This window comes from Hippopotamus amphibius, chromosome 9 (assembly GCF_030028045.1).
Source record: "Hippopotamus amphibius kiboko isolate mHipAmp2 chromosome 9, mHipAmp2.hap2, whole genome shotgun sequence".
Taxonomy (NCBI): Eukaryota; Metazoa; Chordata; class Mammalia; order Artiodactyla; family Hippopotamidae; genus Hippopotamus; species Hippopotamus amphibius.
Genome location: NC_080194.1, coordinates 58,474,652 through 58,489,717, shown reverse-complemented (window position 1 = coordinate 58,489,717; position 15,066 = coordinate 58,474,652). Strand labels below are relative to the sequence as shown.

Here is a 15,066-nt window from a genome sequence, read left to right as displayed (position 1 = left end):
TGCTCAATAAATAGTTCGTCTTTCTCCTGCAGCTGCCTAGAATGTAACCCTCTCCCTTATTTTGCTCTAGAATCTGTCCCCATAGCCTGTAGCTACCATCTCTTCGGAGCTGCACAGCCCGAGAGGGACCTCAAACCCTGACCTTCCGACAACCAATCAGCAGGTCCTGACAAACAGCACCTTTTCCAGTCCGCAAACCTGGGTGGCCCTGAACACAGCTTCTCTGGCGGTACGCTAGTCACTGAGGCCCGAACTGGGCCACGCACGTGCTGGGCTCCCGGTGGCCGCGCGGGCGGGGCGGTCGCAGCTGCTCCTGAGCTAGCGAGGGGGACGCGCGCCTTCGTTAACGCCTGCACCCCAAATCCTCCTCCCTTTCCTACGTTTTTTCTCCGCCCCCTGCCCACGTTTAATTAATTATCTCTTCTAGATCCCTCCCCACTAGCCTCCTCCCTCGCCCGCGCGGTCTTGGTAGGGAAAGAGGCGGCAGGAGTGCCCAGCCTGCGGAGAGACGGGTGTGTGGTGGCTGCAGCGGCGCGGGAGGGTCCGGGATGCCCGAGAACCGCTCCTTCGCCAACTGCTGCGAGGCGGGCGGCCGAGCCGAGAGCCCAGGCTGGACTGGGGCGGGCGGCGCGCGGCCCTCCGGGACCCCCCGGCCTCCCTGGGTGGCGCCCGCGCTGTCCGCCGTGCTCATCGTCACCACCGCGGTGGACATCGTGGGCAACCTCCTGGTCATCCTCTCGGTGCTCGGGAACCGCAAGCTCCGGAACGCAGGTGAGAGCCACGCCCGCTGGTGCATGGACCTGGTGTCTGATCTTAATCCTGACCCTGAACCCGCACTCCGCCGGCGTGTCCCTCCTCAGCCCCGCGCGCCGCGTCCCATTCTCTCTAACCAGTCTCCGAGTTTGGTCTTGAATTCAAAAGTCAGAGCGAGTTGCTGCCTTTCCCCGACGTGCGGCTCTTGCAAATGGACCAGGAAGCGCATGGCGCGTCAGTGCCGGCGGGAATTGGGCAAAGTTTTTCTTGCGCACTTTTTGGCAGAGTGGGGCGCTATGGAAACCCAAGCGGCTGGAAGCCTTAGCTCTCCAAGGCGCCCCAATTGGTGCGGGTCCCGATGGTGCCCCTCCCTGGCCACAGAAATCTCACCATCTTCAACACCTTCCTCCCCTGCCAAGCACTGTGGTTCACGCAGTAGGTGCTTAAAAAATATTTGCTGAGACAATGTGTGAATTAATGGAAACTATCCAGTGAATTTTGGTCCGAGAGGTATCTCCTTATCTTGGTTCCAAACAAGAGAGTGCAAAGGCAGACATCTGTAGCCTCTGTTGGATAGGACTAAATTGTTTTGAGATAACTGTGGTCTTTAATGACGACAGGGAATTCGTAGGACTAAATGAAGATTAAAATAATGATTTGGCAAAATAGTGTTGCAATCCTGAGAATATTTTTCCTCTTGTTTCAACTTTCCCATATTCAGGTGTGCCAGGAAACAAAACCAGAGGGAGGGAGTCTCTGAACTCTGGCCCTGAGGGTCATTGGAGCAGGCTGACCATTCCAGCTTGGGGAGATGCTCAATGACCTATTTGTCAATTTGTCATTTCCCAGTTTGGGCCTTGGGGCAACTCAAATATTAGAGCGAATTAAAATGAAAAAGCAGAAAGCCAATTATATAGCTTAAACATGCTTTTCTAAGGAGGCAAACCATTCAGAAAGGCTATTTCTAGTAAATTGTTATATATATTTTACATGGCCCTGTGACTCCAAGATTTTTATCTAAAGATCAAACAAAAAGTTAAAATGTGAGCTTCTATTCATAATATTGGAAACTTAACGTTATTAAGAAGAAGTAATTGTATGGGGACAGATGGTAACTGGACTTACCATAGTGACCATTTTGAAATGTATAGAAGTATCGATTCCGGGTGTTATGCATTAGGAACTAACATATTGTTATGGGTAAATTATACTTCAAAAACAAACTCGTAGAAAAAGAGGTCAGATTTGTGGTTATAAGAGTCGGGAGTGGAGGGGACAGGGAACTGGATGAAGACAGTCAAAAGGCACAAACTTCTAGTTGTAAGATAAATAAGCACTAGGGATGTAATGTACAACATGAGAAACATAACTAACTGCTGTGTGTTATATATGAAAGTTATTAAGAGTAAATCCTAAGAGTTCTCATCACAAGGAAAAATCTTTTTTTCTATTTCTTTTTGTATCTATATGAGATGATGGATGTTCACTAAACTTATTGTGGTCATCATTTCATGGTGTAGATAAGTCAGATCATCATGCTGTACACCTTAAGCTTATACAGTGCAGGATGTCAGTTATATCTCAATAAACCTGGAAGAAAAAAGTAAGCTTTCCAACTTAGTCATTTCAGTAGTAGATGCTTGTATTATCTGCAATAACTTATTCAAGATATTATTGTGTCCTTTGAGTAGAGGCTTGTCTATTGGGAAAGAGCAGGTTACCATCAGGAAGCTGGATCTAATATTTCCATCATATTGCCTTTTGGTAGCAGCCACAGGTATTCATTTCCTGCCCAAGGAGGCAATGAGGAGGCAGGGCCTCTCTTCCTGACTAGCCGAGTGTTTAGAAGAGACCTGGTGGGGTGCCTACCTTTTGGTAGAGAGTGTGCTGCTACCTTTTGCCTGAAAAGGAGAGGGTGCTGCTTCCCTTTGCCTGAAGGAGACAAGATTATTCTCCTCTCCTCCATATCGAGGAGAGCTGGCCTCTTCTGCTCTCCTAGTGAAGTTCACAGAAATCTTATTGATTTGAGAGCTTGCTTGGGGTGGGTAATGGGCGTGTTAAACGGCTGGCACACCCTGTGTTCCATCCTTCCCACATCCCGCTGGATCTGCTACAGTCCAGCGCCAGAAAAAAAATTTAATAGCATATCTAAGTGATATTAACTCCTGACACTTTGATGGCTGCTCCAGTCACACAACGTAACGAGTTTTTACTTGACCTTTGGCTTTACTGATGATAGTCATGAAAAATCATAGTATTAATGTAAACTAACTTTGTCAGACTGAGATTTTAAAAGATGCTTGAGAACCTATAGCACTTTGAATGGTTAGCACGCCTTCCGTTATTAATTGAGTTTTCTCTTACTGAAGAGTTTGGACTTACTTTAAGAAACATTTATCTTATGCAGAGAATGGACTGGAGGACACGAACTTGAGGGGGTGGGAGGTGAAGGGGAAGCTGGGACGAAGTGAGAGAGTAGCATAGACATATATATACTACCAATTGTAAAATAGATAGCCAGTGGGAAGTTGCTGTATAACAAAGAGAGATAAAGAAAAAAAGAAAGAAACATTTATCTTAGACCTTTCTGTAATTGAGTCTGGTTCCTTAATTCATAGGTATTAAGAAAATAGTGCTATGACAATAAGAACATGTATATTTCCAATAGCTAAGGCACACAGCCCATCTTAAGGCCACAGCACCGTTCTTAGCAGGTATCAGTATCTTCTACTTGGCTATTATAAAGCCAGTATCTCTGTGTGGCAGACTCCTTATTTATAACAGGGATGTTCCTGATAGCAGGGTAGGTGGTTAGATTAACTGTCCTTTTTGGGGGGGACTCCCCTGTCTGCAGCTTCTGTTGATCATGCCTTGGGTTGACTTTTTCAGAGATGGCACTAGAGCAAGACAGATGGGAGGGGATGGAGGGAAGATGGGAGACAGATTCAGGGCACTGCCCCAACTTAGAAGGTAAGGCCAGTGTGTGTTACACTCTTTGCTGTGTTTCCAGAGCCTTACACATTATATGACATTGATGGCATTTCATACTTCTCAGTGTGTGCTTTCTGGGGGCCTGCTACACTTCAGTCTCTCTTGACAGCATCTGAGGACTTTTCCTTGTCCCTGCCGCTGGCACTCATCCCCTATCCAGACCTCGCCAATATTCATCCCTGCATTTTCTCTCTCTTCCTCTCCTGCTCTTACAGAACCCTCCTCCATCAAGTTCGTTCTCTCTCCTCTGTATTTTCAATTTCTGTCTCCTTCCCTTTAGCGGCTCCCCCCCCCCCCCACACACACAGGGGTTCCTTTGTTTAAAAGAAAAATAATCTTTCCTTGGTCTATCTATGTGTCCTAACTTCATGACTACCTTTCTTCTCTTTACAGCTGGACATCTTAATATAACAGTTTACATCCGTTAATCAGCTCACCGCTTCCCATTTCCTCCTCAGCTCCTGGGGTCTGCCCTCCTGGGAAATGCCCCTCTGTGCTGTGTGTGACACTGAGGACCACTCCCTCCTGGGTAACTTCCACTCCCACCGCTTACCTGATGCTAGCTTTTGGACCTCCTTCCACTCCCAGACACCGGATCCCTGGCAGTCACCCGTGGTTCCTTCATTCCCCAAGTCCTCCTGATTTTTGTCACACAGCATCTCTCCATTTCCCCTTTTCCTGCCCCCTACTCCTGCCCCAATATACACCCTCATCATCTCTTTTTTCTGGGGGGTGTGGTGCTGCACTAGGTCTTTGTTGCTGTGTGCGGGCTTTCTCTAGTTGTGGCAAGCAGGGGCTGCTCTTTGTTGTGGTGCATAGGCTTCTCAGTGAGGTGGCTTCTCTTGTCGTGGAGCACAGGCTCTAGGTGCACGGGCTTCAGTAGTTGCAGCACACGGGCTCAGTAGTTGTGGGCATGGGCTTAGCTGTGTTGCAGCACGAGGGATCGTCCCAGACCAGGGATTGAACCCGTGTCCCCTGCATTGGCAGGCGAATTCTTAACCACTGCACCGCCAGGGAAGTCCCATACCCCTTCATCATCTCTTGAGCAAACCATATCCATAGTCACCAGACAGCTTTCCACGCTCCTCCACCCTCCCTGTTACCACGGCCAGAGTCACCCCTGCCTCCAGGGACTGCCTTCCATATACAGGACTACAGAACGGTGTCCAGCTCCAGAGCATGGCTGGCCCAAGCCTCTGGGACTGGTCTAACCCACCCAGTGTCACAGCCTTGTTTTGCTTCTCTCACTCAGTGCGACATGAACTGCTGCCTCTCCCACATGGTCTGTGTTCTTTTTTTTTCCTTTAATTGGGGTTTCGTTGCTTTACAATGTTGTGTTAGTTTCTGCTGTACAACAAAGTGAATCAGCTATATGTATACATAGATCCCCTCCCCCTTGGACCTGCCTCCTACCCGCCCCATCCTACCCATCTAGGGTGATGCTCTATCCTCATTTTGGGAAGCTCCCCTGCCTCTTTTCAGCTAGCGAATCTCTCTCTCCAACCCCTTCCTCAGCTCCCCGGCAGGTTGTTGATTTCATCATTAATACCATAAAAGGGTGGTTACTGTCTTCCCACCCCCGGCCCCCACCCAGCCCAGGCTCCCGCTTGCCCTCCCCATACAGTACCTCCTTTCCTGCGTTGCTCTTAGTTTTTTTCTCTCCCCACTGGACTGTGAGATCGTCAAGAGCAGAGACTTTTATTGCATTTCTGAAACTGAATATAGGTCTGTTGAAACAAACTGAAGTGGATGAGACACTGGGAAAGCAGTGGGACAGAAGGTATTAATTTTGCTTCATGAGGTGAGGTGTACCCAGCACCACTCATGCCACCAGCACGATTCTCGTGGAACTGAATTGCTTCGAGCACTAAAAGCCCAAAGTACACCTCGCTCTTGTCCTCAGAAGCTAACTGGCACCTGCACTAGGGTGTATCTTGACCCCTGCTGTTCCTCTGTGGTCAGCGGGCTCCCTAAACTTGTGCCCCAGTGACTCCTTAGGGAGTTTTTTAAATTTAATTTTTACTGGAGTATAGTTGATTTACAATGTTGTGTTAGTTTCAGGTGTACAGCAAAGTGAATCAGTTATACATATACATATATTCACTCTTTTTTTTTTTTAGATTTGTTTTTCCCATATTGGCCATTACAGAGCATTGAGTAGAGTTCCCTGTGCTGTACAGCAGGCTCTTATTAGTTATCTATTTTATATATAGCAGTGTGTATATGCCTCTTGTGGGTCTGGCTTGAGACTGCCCCTATAAACTGCCTGTAAAATTGAGCCTCCTGCCCTTACCTGCCCTTACCATGCAGACTGTCAGCCACACAGAAGAGAGCTGAGAGAAATGTGTCCTTACTGTAACATCAAGATAGTCTCCATTAGCAAGGGGAAAGCACAACAGCATTCATGATTCTTGGTCCATCAGCACAGGCACCTGAATTTCCCAGGTGACGTTCAGGAGCCATGGTCTGACAGTAGATTCTTGTACTGGAGCTGGATTTACAGGCTGTCAGGGAGGTGTTGTTAGTGAGCGGATGCATGGCTCATAGGACGTTCTTGAGGAAGAAGGATGTGGAATATTTGATACTGGGATTACATAGGAAAATGTGGAGGATTTGCTTGCTGGATACCCAGGTCCTTGTCCAGAATCCACTCTGTCCTCTGGATGCCTAGCGATGCTTAGAGTCTGCATCATCTCTTATCCAGAACCAGTGGCTGCATTGCAGACTTCCTGATGGGGATTTTCAGCCTGGCACGTGTCGGTATCCCCAGTTAGATTAGAGCAGAGCCTGCCATGCGGCCCCTTTTCCTCCCACTTGTTGATTGAGGAGGTAAATGATGATTGAATAAACAGGCTGGCCCTGGGCAAAAACTCTTGAATGGCCCGGAGGAAATATTTAATAGACCCACAGCCCCTGCTCTCCAGGTTTTACAAGATAGGGTAGAGCCCACTTCATCCAGGCTCTATCCTCCCATCAAGCACCCCTGGAGATGTCTCCTGAATTTTCCAACTTCACATTTTGGCTCTGAATACTTATTTTCTCTTCACAGAGCAAAAATGAAAACATTTTAAATCTCTTAATTATGTCTTTAGCCAAATAATGAGGAAAATGCATAATCCCTGTTAATTCCTCCAGTGAAGCCCTCAGCAGCCCTGCGTGTGAACACTTTCATGTTAGACTACTTTTTTTGCCCTCCACAAAGTTGGAGTCTGTATTTAGCATGATATGCTGCAAAACTCAGAAGATCCTGATGCTGCTATTAGGTCTTACAGTTTTAAATCTTATGGAAAGTCAAGTTGCAGTTCTGAGGGAGTGTACACTCTAAGGGCAACATCCTAACTTCTTCACCCTATAGGACTTCTCGTATCTTGTCTCCCAGGGAGCCTAATCCAACATTATGAGCCTCTTTCTTATTCTTTGTAATAATAATATAAAATTATTATAATTTTGTATAATTATAATCATAATATAAAAACTAATAATATAAATAATAATACAGCTAATAATACTATAAAATTACAATAATAAATAACAGCTAAAATTGTTATGTATGGGGTTAGCAGATTGAAACTGTTATATATAGAATGGATCAAAAAGAAGGTCCCACTGTACAGCACAGGAAACTATATCCAATATCCTGTGATAAACCATAATGGAAAAGAATATAACAAAGGATGTATATCCACGTATAACTGAATCACTTTGCTGTATAGCAGAAATTAACACAATGTTGTAAATCAGCTATACTCAAATTAAAAAAAGATTACTATCTGCTTATTAGGTGTCAGATACAAGCCTCTCTCATTTAAAAAAGACAAAAGGAAATGAAAACAAATCTTAGATTGGGGTTGACATATATATGCTAGTATGTATAAAATAAATGAATAATAAAAAATATACTAAAAAATTTTTACACAATCTCTCCATCAGAGGATAGCCCTTTCCAAGCACCAATTCATTTCTCACCTTCTCTTGAAGGCAAAGCTGATTGGGAGGGCAGCCTCCAGTGCAAAAGTTTATCCTCCAACACGCAACAGAATTCAGCCCGGCCAACATCACTGCTCATCTCAGCTGGCAGGTGACATGGGCAGTTTTCTGCTCTTTCTCCCTCTTGTGGATGACCAACAACTGTACACCCCTAATCCCTTTGACATTTCTTTTTCCTGGTTTCCTCTTGTTTCTCTCCTTGTCTTTCCCCTACTCCTTCTCTGTTCACACATTATGAGTGTTGGTTCCTTGGTCTGTAAAATGGAAGCCATGCCGTCAACCTTAAAGGATTCTTTTGAGGAGCAGTTGAGTCAATTTATGTGATTGCACATAAACGTTAAGGTGCTAAACCAATTGTTTTTTTGTTGGTGTTGTTATAACCAAGTGTAATTAAAGTAACAAAATGCTTCCATAAGAGTCTCCAAGCAATGCCTTGGTGGTTATAGAATAAGATTTTGTAATAAATACCTCAGTTAATTTTTTTTTCACCTTAGGCTTCACTTTAATGAAGTGAATAATGTTGCATGTTCTATGGATTTGGACAAAAGTATAATGACATATAATTCAAAAAGACACATGCACTCCAGTGTTCATTGCAGCACTATTTACAATAGCCAGGACATGGAAGCAACCTAAACGTCCATCAACAGATGAATGGATAAAAAAGATGTGGTACATATGTACAATGGAATATAACTCAGCTGTAAAAAGGAATGAAATTGGGACATTTGTAGAGACATGGATGGACCTAGAGACTGTCATACAGAGTGAAGTGAGTCAGAAAGAGGAAAACAAATATCGTAAATTAACACATATGAGCAGAATATAGAAAAATGGTACAAATCAACTGGTTTGCAAGGCAGAAATAGAGACACAGATGTAGAGAACAAACATATGGACACCAAGTGGGGAAAGTGGGGAGGGTTGGGGGGGATAAATTGGGAGATTGGGATTGCCATATATACATTACTAATAAGAAAAAAAACCCCAAATTGTACACTCTAAATATATGCAGTTTGTTATATGTTAACTGTATCTCAATAAAAGTTCTTAAAAAAAGTATAATGACATATATTCATCATTATAATAACATACAAAGTATTTTCAATACTCATAAAAACTTCTGTAAGCTGTGTATTCATCTCCCTCCCCTCTCCCCCCAAACTCCTGGCAACCATTGATTTTTTTATTGTCTCCATAGTTTTGCCTTTTCCATAAAGGCATATAGTTGGAATCTATTTTTCTTTTCTCTTCTGTTTTCTTGAAGAGAGGTTCAAAGCCTTTATGTCTATAAGACCACTCGTGGCCCACCCATGCGTGGACTGGACAAGCTCTAGGTGGCAAACTCCCCCACTAAATACTGTAGCTTTTCTCCAATATTGAGCCCTGTCCCACCGGTCCTGCCCAGCACCCATGGGGAGGTGCAAGGGGACACGTGTTGGGTGTTTGTTCATAGGAAGGCCACAAGTTTTGTGCCCCTTGTCACAATGAACCCAGATTCCTGTTGGGTGTGTTGTAAACAGAGGAGCCATTTCTTCAGGCCCCCTGCTCTTTATCCCACCAGTTAATTTTTTAACGGATGCTTATGCTCTTTAGTATATTTTATTCTTTTAAGTGGTTAAAATACCCCCATCACATTTTTGTTTACACTATTAACTTGCTTAGCAATCCTTTTCTTTTAAAATTAAAGTGATGTTAGATTTCAGCTCAGCCCTTGTATGATTTATCCACATGCTCCAGGGTTTTCATAAATAATATGATTTTGGAAAAAAATAACCTTCACCCTCAAAGAATTTGTGAATCTAATTAGGAGCTTATGTTAATATAAAAGTGCATTGTTTTAGTATTTGTGAGGAAATCATGTTTTTAATAAATTAGCTGTTCGGTTATTTCATCCCCAGAATGTAACTAAATATCTTACATTTGTTTGGAGATTGTTATTATTTCTTAAATTCTTTCCTATGCAAGATCCCATTTGAGGTGAACAGCCATCCTGGGATAGAGGCAGGTCTGTAGCAGGGCCTTCGTGATTTTGTCCGGCCCCTTGGTAAATTCTCCTTCCTGACAGCCCCATCCCCCACCACTGCCCTCAGCCCCAGGGACGACTTATTTCTTCCCCACTGTTCCCACCACCTCATGCTAGCCTCCAACCCAGCTCTCGCCACCTTGAAAAGCCACTGCTTCTGTGCCTCTTTCCCCAGCGGCACTGTTGGGATCTCAGCGACAGGGGTGTGTCTTTCACCCATCACTGTGTCCTACCCAAGCTCGATAGGTGCTCAGTAAATATATTACACGTTTGAGTAAGTGGAAGATGGAAGAAGACCTCAAGGCGTGGGAAGTTTAACCCTACTGGAAATGATAGATCATCTGTTGACTTCCCCATCGTAACCTTCACCACATCCCACTTTTATTTAATTGTCTCCTCTGAGATCATGAGCTTTGTAAGAGGAGGGGATGTGTCTTTCTTGGTCACTACACTACCCTTGGTTCCAGCATAGGCAGAGCCAGTACCTAGTAAATACTCAGCAATATTTGTTAAGCAAATGCCTATCTATTTCTACATTGCCTATTTTAGCCTAATTTAAAACCAACAAATGCTTCTTCTGGGAATACGGGGTGGGTACAGGAAAGAGGAGCAAGGGATGCAGGTAGCTTTATCTTCAAGAATTCTCCTATCTGATGAAGACTAGATAGCTCAACATCTGCTTGTTCTTTCCCTGATTACCAGATCCCCATTAAGGACTAGATTTCCCAAAAAGAAGGAGAAAGTAGGTTAGGAGGGAGGGAACTGTGGTGGTTGTGTGTGGAGGGATGTGCTTTGTATCAGTCCTGGAAGGGAGCTCCATATTAGTACAAAACCTTGCTGTTGTGGTCTGTCTCCACTAATACGTCATGTTTGATGGAGGCACATGGAAGTAAATCACACCAAGACTCGTGATGTAAGTATTCATTAGAAGCCTGTGCATGGAGTGATGAGCAGGGCTGTGCTGTGTGTCCTGGTTGATTTCTCACCTGTCTGGGGAAAATATGAATGGCGAGCCCGCACTCCTCTTGACCATCATCTAGACAGGGCCTGGCTTCTTACAAATGGGAGACAAAGCAAGAATTTTATTCGTCTAATTTGGAATTGTGTCAGGAAAGTCGGGAGACAGTATGATGTCTGCGCAGATGGATCTACAGCAGGAACTGGTTGATTTCAGCCTTTTAGGAACAGCCAGAGTAATGGGGGAGAGTAATTGAATCACTTTCCACGTGGAGTTGAATGTGTTCTTCCCACTATTTACAAGCTGTTTGCCAGCCTCTGGGGCATCATTAAGGGATGAGCCACATTAACACGGCAGAGCTTGACTTGCTTTCCTGGGAAACAGCTGGGTGATCTGGCACCGGCTCCCAGACGCTCTTGACTTTCTCTGCACGTGCTTGCAAGGGCCAAAAGCTTCTTTGCCGCTCAGCCAGGAAGCCAGTGGGCCCTGCAGAGACCGGTATTCACATGTTGGAAAGAAGGGATTTTCTTCACAGAAATAGCCATGTGGAGTGTGCGTGAGGAGGGGCAAGGAGGGCTCCAAAAGAAAAGGAGGGAACCGATGAAGCAATAGTCACAGGGAAAAGAAGCTCAGTGACTGGATCAAGTTCAAAGTGGCAGGACTGAGATTACCCCAGGTCACTCCAACTTCCAACGCCACTTTCAAATGTCAAAATGACATTTAACTTTTTTTTTCTTTTTTAGAGAATCTCCATACTGTTCTCCATAGTGGTTGTACCACTTTACATTCCCACCAACAGTGTATGAGGGTTCCCTTTTCTCCACATCCTCTGCAACATTTGTTATTTGTGTTATTTTTGATCATAGCCATTCTGACAAGTGTCAGGTGATATCTCATTGTGGTTTTGATTTGCATTTCCTTGGTGATTAGTGATGTTGAGCATTTTTACATGTGCCTGTTGGCCATCTGTATATTTTCTTTGGAAAAACGTCTGCTTAGGTCTTCTGCCCAGTTTTTGATCAGGTTGGGTTTTGTTGGTTTTTTTTTTTTTGATTTTGAGTTTATGAGCTACTTATATTTTGTATATTAACCCCTTATCAGACATATCATTTGCAAATATTTTATACCATTTAGTATGTTGTCTGTATGATCCAGCAATTCTGCTACTGGGTATATATCCAAAAAAAAAGAAAAGAAAAGACTAATTCAAAAAGATACATGCACCCCAGTGTTCATAGCAGCATTATTTACAGTTGCCAAGGTATGGAAGCAACCTATGTGTCTATCAACAGATGAATGGGTAAAGAAGATGTAGTGTACGCACACACACACACACACACACACACACACAGACAATGGAATATTACTCAGCCATAATAAAGAATGAAATTTTGCCATTTGCAGGAACATGGATGGACCTCGAAGGCATTATGCTTGGTAGAATAAGTCAGACAGAGAAAGACAAATATTGTATGTTATTACTTGTATGTGGAATCTAAAAAATAAAAGTAGTGAATGTAATAAAAAAGAAGCAGACTCACAAATATAGAGAACAAACTAGTGGTTACCAGTGGGGAGAGGGAGGGGGGGCAATATAGTGATAAGGGATTAAGAGATAAGAGAAACAAAATACTATGTACAAAATAAATAAACTACAAGTACTGCACAGGGAATAGAGCCAATATTTTATAATAACCTTAAATGGAGTATAATCTATAAAAATACTGAATTGATAGGTTGTACACCTGAAACTAATACAATATTGTAAATCAGCTGTACTTTAACCAAAAATGAACACTCAAAATTCTAGAAATAGACAAGCGCTCCTGAGTCAGCTGAAAACAAGAAGTTTGAGAGAGGAAATCCCTCACTCTCTTGAGACCAAGTAAAATCCGAGTAGTGGAGTCAGAAACTGAAATCGGTCAGTGGAGACAGAAAACGAGGCTGAACAAGACTACCATGGAGTCTTCGCCGAGGTGGGGGGAGAGTGTGTGTCGGGACAGGGAGGACTGGGGATAGACCTTTCTCTACCTTGGGGGTTTGTATGTAGCTGCAAGTACAGAGTCCGCTTCAACTGCGAGTCTGACTCAGGGGAACTCCCAGCTGAGTGGTTCTGAGGTTCCCTTTTTCTAAACCCCCGTGAAGCCAGACCACAGCCTGACTTTTCTGATTGCTGTGCCTTCTGGCTCCTTTCCCTCTGCCTAAGGCTTTGGACCCCTGAGGTGGTCACAGCAGCCTCTGTGTGTACCCACAGCATCAGTGTCCTGGAGAGTCCCTCCTGTGAGGGACAAAGGCGAGAATATTCTACAGAATAGAGATCGTGGGGTCTCGTCCTGACTCTTGCTTCCTGTTTCCCACTCCAGGTAATTTGTTCTTGGTGAGTCTGGCATTGGCTGACCTGGCGGTGGCCTTGTACCCCTACCCGCTAATCCTCGTCGCCATCTTCCACAACGGCTGGGCCCTGGGGGAGGCGCACTGCAAGGCCAGCGCCTTCGTGATGGGTCTGAGCGTCATCGGCTCTGTCTTCAACATCACCGCCATCGCCATTAACCGCTACTGCTACGTCTGCCGCAGCGTGACCTACCACCGCATCTACCGCCACTGGCACACCGCCCTGTACATCTGCCTTGTCTGGCTGCTCACCCTGCTGGCCGTGGTACCCAACTTCTTCTTGGGGTCCCTGGAGTATGACCCTCGCATCTACTCTTGCACCTTCATCCAGACGGCCAGCGCCGGGTACACGGTGGCCGTGGTGGTGGTCCACTTCCTCCTCCCCATGGCTATCGTGTGCTCCTGTTACCTGCGCATCTGGGTGCTGGTGCTCCGGGCCCGCAGGAAGGTCAAGGCGGAGAGCAAGCCGTGCCTGTGGTCCAGGAACGTCCGGAGCTTCCTGACCATGTTCGTGGTGTTTGTGATCTTCGCCATCTGCTGGGCGCCCCTGAACTGCATTGGCCTCGCTGTGGCCATCGACCCAGAAGAAGTGGCTCCCCGGGTCCCAGAGGGGCTCTTTGTCACGAGCTACTTCCTGGCTTATTTCAACAGCTGTCTTAATGCCATCATCTACGGGCTTCTGAACCAGAACTTCCGCAGGGAATACAAGAAGATCGTCTCTGCCCTCTGGAACCCACGGCGCTGCCAGCAGGACTCTTCCAAGGGCAGCCAGGCGGAGGGGCCAGAGACCCAAGCTCCCCGCCGTGGTTAACACCCAGCCCTCTGTCCAGGCACGTGCTCTTTTGCCCGATCCCTGGCCGGGTGACAAACTCACGAAATGATGGGATTGAATCTGCTCCAAGGGTGAAATTAGGCGGCCTCCTGGGCCGTGGCAGCCACTCACAGGACAACACGTGGCTGGCGGAACGTCATCCTGTGCACAAGAAGCCGGTCAGCAGCCTTGGTTCAGGCTGGTCGGGGCTCCTGCAGGTACTGGGGGCCACGTCCCAGCGAGCACAGCTCAGGAACCGGCAGATCCGTTCTCCGGGGTGTGCTGGGGGCGTGGCGCAGGCAAGGGCCGAGGAAGGAATGGAGTTCCAAGGGGCCTGGGGCGGAAGAGGCTCGTTCCTCCCCACGGGCGGCCCTCTTGTCCTCCTGCTTTGGCCTCCTTGCTACTTTCGCTCTGGGCCCTGAGGGGCAGCAGGAGTGGCTATCTCCTCTGTTAGCAAGGACAGAAGGGCAAGCTCTGCAGTGCAGGAAGGTGGGTAGCTCTGCAGCGCCTCGGGGGCTGGCGTGGTGCAGAGGGCAAGCGTCCTGCACACTCCCCCACCGACCTTCCCTACATGTACGTGTGTGCACGTGTGCAGGCATATATACACGCACACACACCCACCACCCTATAAACACTGTACACACACCCACATCACACTATACACACACCCACCACCCTATATACACTGTACACACACCCACGTCACACTATACACACACACACCACCCTATATACACTGTACACACACCCATATCACACTACACACACCCCCCCACTCTATACAGTGTACACACCACCCACATCACACTACACACACACACACACACCACCCACCACACTCTATACAGTGTACACACCACCTACATCACACTGCACACACACACACCCTATATACACTACACACACACACCCCCACCCCCACACACTCTATACAGTGTACACACCACCCACATCACACTATACACCACACACGCCCCCCATATACACTGTACACACCACCCACATCACACTACACACACACACACCACCCTATATACACTGTACATACACCCACATCACACTATACACACACACACCACCCTATATACACTGTACACACACCCACATCACACTATACAGACACACACACCACCCTATATACACTGTACA

General features: G+C 46.1%; 1 protein-coding gene and 1 non-coding gene across 2 annotated transcripts; one reads left to right on the top strand and one right to left on the bottom strand.

Annotated features, from left to right (window-relative positions):
* The first annotated feature begins 538 nt into the window (after window positions 1-538).
* On the top strand, window positions 539-14,000 carry MTNR1B (melatonin receptor 1B). Its single transcript, XM_057695168.1, has 2 exons — window positions 539-771; window positions 13,079-14,000. The coding sequence occupies exons 1-2, from the start codon at window positions 549-551 to the stop codon at window positions 13,915-13,917; spliced, it is 1,062 nt and encodes a 353-aa protein (XP_057551151.1). The 5' UTR covers window positions 539-548; the 3' UTR covers window positions 13,918-14,000.
* On the bottom strand, window positions 9,165-9,295 carry LOC130829583 (small nucleolar RNA SNORA11). The gene has a single exon (XR_009047606.1). It is a non-coding gene; the product is annotated as a small nucleolar RNA SNORA11 (small nucleolar RNA).
* Window positions 14,001-15,066: the final 1,066 nt, after the last annotated feature.

Coding starts and splice junctions, on each gene's coding strand:
- MTNR1B (XM_057695168.1), top strand. CDS start 549: ATGCCCGAGAACCGCTCCTTCGCCAACTGCTGCGAGGCGGGCGGCCGA. Junction 772..13,078: donor CCGCAAGCTCCGGAACGCAG/GTGAGAGCCACG, acceptor TTCCCACTCCAG/GTAATTTGTTCTTGGTGAGT.